The sequence below is a fragment of the Rhea pennata genome, chromosome 11 (genome assembly GCF_028389875.1).
Source record: "Rhea pennata isolate bPtePen1 chromosome 11, bPtePen1.pri, whole genome shotgun sequence".
Lineage (NCBI taxonomy): Eukaryota > Metazoa > Chordata > Aves > Rheiformes > Rheidae > Rhea > Rhea pennata.
Window position 1 is genome coordinate 3,437,049 of NC_084673.1, and position 5,808 is coordinate 3,442,856.

The following is a 5,808-nucleotide window of genomic DNA, read 5'->3' on the forward strand; positions in this document are numbered from 1 at the left end:
CGGATGACGACACATCTCACCCGTGACAAGTGTCCTCTCCAGTCTCCCACGTGGGCTTGTTTGGCTTTTCCCTTCCTGGCAAGGGAGGTGCATTTTGCAGGGGTACATCCTGTTACAGGTTTGGCAGCAGTCCCAGGCACATCTGCAGCTCGGGTGAGCGCTGGCCACTGCGGTGGCTGCAGCGCGGAGAGGAGAACAGGAAGAGGCTTCTCGCACCAGCTGCAGGACAGCTGAAGAGGCTGCGTGTGGCTTTCCCAAGGCAGCTCCTCCGCGTGCCTTTTGAGAGCGCTGCGGGCCAGAGGGCAGCTCTCCCGGCTCAGCTCCTTTGCACCAGAACAGGTTGGCTCCCAGCCAGACCTGGCATCTGTGAAAGGGCCCCACGCCGCAGCGTGCCCCGCGCCCGCTGCCCGCGCGAGCCGCGGGGATGTGCGGCAGCCGGGGAGCGCTCGGCCTGCGGGGAGATGGCGCCTGGTGGTACCCTGTCGGATGCAGCCACCCCACCGCTGCACGCCTGGGTTTACGCTGCAAGGAGGAGGGGAGTTACCCCCAGCTTTCGTCCTGTCCCTGCAGAGCAGGAGGCAATGGAGAATTCAACTGAAGCTCCTTGAAATTGCAGCTTTTCTCACAGATCCCTGTCTTGCCCCCATGCTGGCCCAACGGAGCTGGCTTCAGCCGTGCCCAAACTGCATCCCCAGCGCTGTCTGCCCCAAGCCTGTTGGCCAAAAGCTGCCAGGGGAGCTGGTGTCAGCCCTCCAGGGATGGGAAGACAGAGAGGAGACACGTGGGTTGGCCCCTAGCCCTCATCCCAACACGAAAGGATGAAAGCCACAAGAACGGAGCAGATTGTTCTGCAGAGAGTTTCCATGTTGCCGGATTTAGCTCACAAAGCAGCCTGACGTTCGCCCACGCAGATGCAAATTGCCATGGTGGGCAGAGGAGGAACGCGAAGGTGATGGCAGCGGAAAGGAGAAATTATTTTGTAAGCCGTTCTGCTCCACTGGCCGCAGCAGCCCCATCTATCAAACAGAGCTGTACGGAGCGCTTGGCCTGAGACCGGGCAGCACCCTCAGTGCTCTCAGCTCTGCTCTAACCTGGGAAGCAGAGGCCCCAAGAGCTGAGGTCGCTGAGCAGAGCCGGAGCAGAGCCATGGAGAGCTCAGGGTTGAGCTCCAGGACAGCCGGGGCACGTGGGCACTGCCGTGGAGGGGCAGGGCGCAGAAGGGGCTGGCGTCCCCTCCTTCCTCCTGGGAGCCCTTGCCGGTCTGGCGCATCCAGAGCGCTCCGCATGAGAAAACCTTCATGTGACTGAAGCGCTGGGGCTGCGGGTCCCGCAGGTGAGCTGGGACCCGCAGCTGGGCTCCAGCCCAGGTGCAGGGGCCTGCAGGACAGCGTGTGCCAGCAGCACAGCCAGCACCGGGGTCCCTCCACTGAGTTCTCCGCATCACACATGAGCACCTCCCAGGCCCTTCTCCCTACCTTTTGTGTGCCCCTCGCCCCAGACCTCTGCAGCCTGCCAGTCTCTCTGGTGGGGCCACTGTCACCTGTCTCCTGTGGCTCATGTCACCCCCCAGTCCTTGAGAGACATCGCATCCCCTGTGGGACGTTGGCAGCTCTCACCCTGAGTGTTCTGCTTCCGCTCCTAAGCACCAGCTGTGGCAAAGGGAGAGCAAAAAGTTAAATAAAGCAGAGATTAGGCAGCACAGAGAGGAGCAATCTGAGCGATTTAGCCTTCAGGGCTGAACCCAGGGCTTGGGCAGGGTACTCAGTGCAGAAAGGCATGGCAGAGCTATGTTCTCCCTCCACAGGAGCTTCCTGCATGCCAGGATGGGACCCCAGAGGGTCCTGTCACCTGCGATGGGGGTGCCTCTGCTGCTCGTGAGATATGCGTGCAGCTTTGGATGTGAACATTCAGAAATCAGAATTAAGCTCCCCTGAAAAATAAGGTGTCTACGATCTACCCCTCCTGCTTCGCACTGTGCAGAGGTTTTTGATCCAGTTATTTTTAGAACATCTCAAAAGTAGGTCAAGCGACCATTCATGCGGGGCACAGAGGAAAACATACTTGTACTTATCTGTATGTTTGCTACTTGGAAGGGACTTGCCCAGGAAGCCTGCGAGCGCTCCGTCAGCTGCGCAGGCGGCCTCCCCTCCGCGAGCCCTCCCAGGCCCTGTCCCACACTGAGTTCCCTGGAGGGAAGACTCCTCGGGCCATCCAGCAAGGGCTGGGGTGTCCCCCCAGCCCAGCCCCCTTCCCGCTGCAGGGCCCAAAGGTTCCTGTAACCCCTCCTAGGACAGGCTCTGTCTGATGCAGCAGTCTGAGTTGGCAGCCTCAAGCTTGACCCTGATGCCTAACAGGGCCCTCAGGAAGGGCTGGCTCTCCTGAGACCCTCTCTTCCCCCTCAAGGCATGCTACCACGTTACAACTCTGGGAAACAGAACTGAAATCCGGATCTCCTCAGCACACCGCGCCCCCCAACACTGTCCCCCGGCCTGGGACCTGCCACGGGAGGCATCACACCGCTGGTGAGTCCAAGTGCTACTCCCTGCTACTGTGAGAAAACAGTTACACTAGAAAGCACAGACACGAAATGAGTGAGGGAGAGCGCTTTGTTCCAGTTCTGGAAATCCCAGAGCCTGGACAGTGGAAATCATGGGCTGCCAAACTTCCCAACTTCTCCATCTTGTCCTAGTGTCCTTTGCTGTCTCAGCTTCACCTCCAGATCTTGCTGAGTAATTACGTTAGAAAAACCTAACCAGATCCGCCAGCCAGCAAGTACAGAAATAACTGCAACCTGAGACGGGAGTGGAATTTTGAAAGTGCATTTCCACAGTATCAGCTAGCTGGTGGCCGTCACTTTTAAGGTACACATAGGTGTATTTACACACACACACGTATGCATAAAATACACACAAGCAGTCTTGTTCCTCGCAGTTCTTGCCCGGCCCTTCTGGAGGGACCTGGCTTAGGAAAAGGCCTAAGAAGGTGTGCGCTGGGAAGAAACTCTCGGTTTCTGTTTTTGCCTGTGGCGGCCACTAGAGCCTAAAGAGAAATGAGGCAGGGTTTGCGGAGAAAGGACATCTTCCTTCCGACCAGCTGATACAGCTGGGACTGCAGCAGCTGGGCCGTGCCTGTGCACCCTCCGGTGGGGCTGGAACAGCAGCTGCAAGGTTTAAGCTCAGGCAAGGCTGTGACGTTTGCTTGGAGAGGGCCGTAACTTTGGTCAGCTCAAGAGGAAAAGGTGGTTGGCAGAGCAGAGGTGGGAGAAGAAGTACGGTCTTTAGACCCGAGGGACAGACATGACCCGTGCTCGGCCTGTGATCACAGCGAGCGCGCTGCGTAGCTTCTGCTCGCAGCCCATCCTGCGGCGGAGCGAGACGCTGCAGCCTGGCAGCCCGCGCGGCCGTCACCAGCAGGCGGAGGCTGACCGTTGTCAAGCCACAGCGTCCTCGTTAACTTGGGCAATTTTTTTAAAATCGGAGATGTCATGAAGAGATGAGTTGTCATCCCTCGCCTTTCGGTCTCCCTCGCCAGCTCTGCGGTACGTTCGCGAGCCAAGCGAACAGGTTGCTGTGGGTTTTTCTCACAGTTGTGGGGGGTTTATTTATTACGTGAACTGAGCTCGGAGCGTGGGCGAGAAGCACCTGAGCCTCGGCAGGAGGCCAACACCCGGGCAGGGCAGCCAGGGCCGGCGGGAGGGCGGCGAACGCCTCCCGGGCCCGCCCGGGGAAGGGCGGGACGAGCCAGCGCGGAGCTCTGCGGGACCTCAGCCGCTGGCGGGGCGGCTTCGGGGCGGGAACCGCCGAGCCCCCTTCAGGGCACCGACGCAGCGCCCGGGCAACCGCCGGGCCCGGCCCGGCCGCCATTTCGCAACCCCAACGGCCGCGCGCCGCCGCGCCGGTCACGTGCACCCAGCGCCAAGCGCCCATTGGCCGCGCGGCGGCACCACGCGCCCCGGCGGCCGTTGGCCCCGCGCGGCGGCCGTTGGCGCGGCGGCGGCGATGCTGGCGGCGGCGGGCGGCGCGGGCCCCGGCGGCGGCGGCGCGGGCGGCGGCGGCGGCTCCGCGGCCGGGCCGGGCCCCGGCGGCGGCGGGGACGGGGACTTCCTGTCGCGGTACCGGCTGGTGTCGGCCAAGCTGCGGCGGCGGTTCCTGCGGAAGCCGAACGTGGCGGAGGCGGCGGAGCAGTTCGCGGCGCTGGCGCGGGAGCTGCGCGCCCAGGAGAGCCTGCCCTACGCGGCCTGGTGCCAGCTGGCCGTGGCGCGCTGCGCCCAGAGCCTCTTCCACGGGCCGGCCGAGGCGGCGGCGCTGGCCGAGGCGGCGCGGCTCTTCCTGCGCCAGGAGCGGGACCTGCGGCAGCGCCTGGCGCTGCGCGGCGGCTTCGGCGAGCACGCGGCGGCGGCGCAGAGCTGCGGCGCCTTCGCCGCCCGCCTGCACCTGGAGCGGGGGCAGCCGGCGGCGGCGGCCGCGCTCTGCCTGGAGCTGGCGGCGGCGCTGCGCGACGCGGGCCGGCCGGCGGGCGCCGCGGCGCCGCTGGCGCGGGCGGCCGAGCTGCTGGCGGCGGCGCGGCTGCCGCTGGAGGCGCTGCGCTGCCTGGGCGAGCTGGCGTCCTGCCTGCTGCTGGGCGGCGACTACGCGGGCGCGCTGGCGGCGCTGACGCGGGCGCAGGCGCTGGCGCGGGCGGGCGGCGGCGGCGGCGCCTTCCGCGACGCGCTCGTGCGCTGCGAGGTGTCGCGGGTGCTGCTGCTGCTGCTGCTGCAGCCGCCGCCGGCCAAGCTGCTGCCCGAGCACGCGCGGACGCTGGAGCAGTACTGCTGGGAGGCGCCGGAGAGCGGGCCGGGGCCCGGGCCGGGCGGCGGGCGCCCGCCGGCGGCGGGCTACCTGCCCGCCGAGCTCTTCCTGCTGCTGCAGTCGGCCGTGCTGGCCTGCCAGGAGAAGGACCTGGAGGCGCTGAAGGCGCTGCAGGCCGAGCTCTGGCCGCTGCTCAGCCCCGAGCAGAACCACCTGCTGCACCTGGTGCTGCAGGAGATGACCAGCCCCTCGGGCCAGGGGCTCTGAGGGCACCCGCGCCCGCCTCGCGGCGGCTCTGCCCCGGAGCAGGCGCGGCCCGGGCACTGCCGGCCCGCGCCGCCGCTTCGCCCTCGTGCGGGTGCGGCTGCGAGGCGACGCCGCGTGGAGAGACCCCGTCGGAAGTCGCTGCCGCGGCCGGGAGCCGCTCTGCGGGCGTTTGCAGCCGGTCTGGCCGCCCCCGGCACGGATGCTGCAGCGCTTCTTCCCTGCCCGGTCCCGAGAAGGATCCTCCTCCGTGCGTTCTGCGCCGAGGCCCCGCGGCGGTGCTCTGCCGGGCTGCCGCGCTGCCGCTGAGGCGGGGGCGAAGCCGGCGCTGGCGGCGGCAGCCGCTCCCGTCGTCCCGCCGCCTTTCCCGGACGCCGGGAGCGAGTCCCGAGCAGCAGCCCCGAGGAGCCGTGCTCGTGGCGGCCCCTCCGGCGGCGCCGGAAGCCCTGCAGGGCCCGGTTCCTTCGGGCTCAGCCTCGGGCCGCTGCTCTCGCAGGGTGGAAGCCGCATCGGCGGAGACCGCGGGGGGGGCTCGGGGCGCGCGTGTGCGGCGAGGGCCGGCCTCGCCCGGCGGGCGGGCGTTACGGGGCGGCGGTGTTATGGGAAACACCCGCCCTTCGCGTTAAAGTAAACGAGCTGTCGATGCACTTTACTTCCCGGGCTCCAGCCTCCTCTTTCGGTGCGCGGCCGCCGCGGCCCTGGGCTGGCACCGCCCCTCGCCCCGCCCCTCTCGGTGGCCACGCCCCCTCCGCATGGC

General features: G+C 66.6%; 1 protein-coding gene across 1 annotated transcript; it reads left to right on the plus strand.

The window, feature by feature from the left end:
• The first annotated feature begins 3,998 nt into the window (after positions 1-3,998).
• Positions 3,999-5,703, plus strand: LOC134145523 (40-kDa huntingtin-associated protein-like). Its single transcript, XM_062585088.1, has one exon. The coding sequence runs from the start codon at positions 3,999-4,001 to the stop codon at positions 5,052-5,054; it is 1,056 nt and encodes a 351-aa protein (XP_062441072.1). The 3' UTR covers positions 5,055-5,703.
• The last annotated feature ends 105 nt before the right edge of the window (positions 5,704-5,808 follow it).

What these genes read in the sequence shown, in the direction of transcription:
- LOC134145523 (XM_062585088.1), top strand. Translation starts at nt 3,999, where the DNA reads ATGCTGGCGGCGGCGGGCGGCGCGGGCCCCGGCGGCGGCGGCGCGGGC.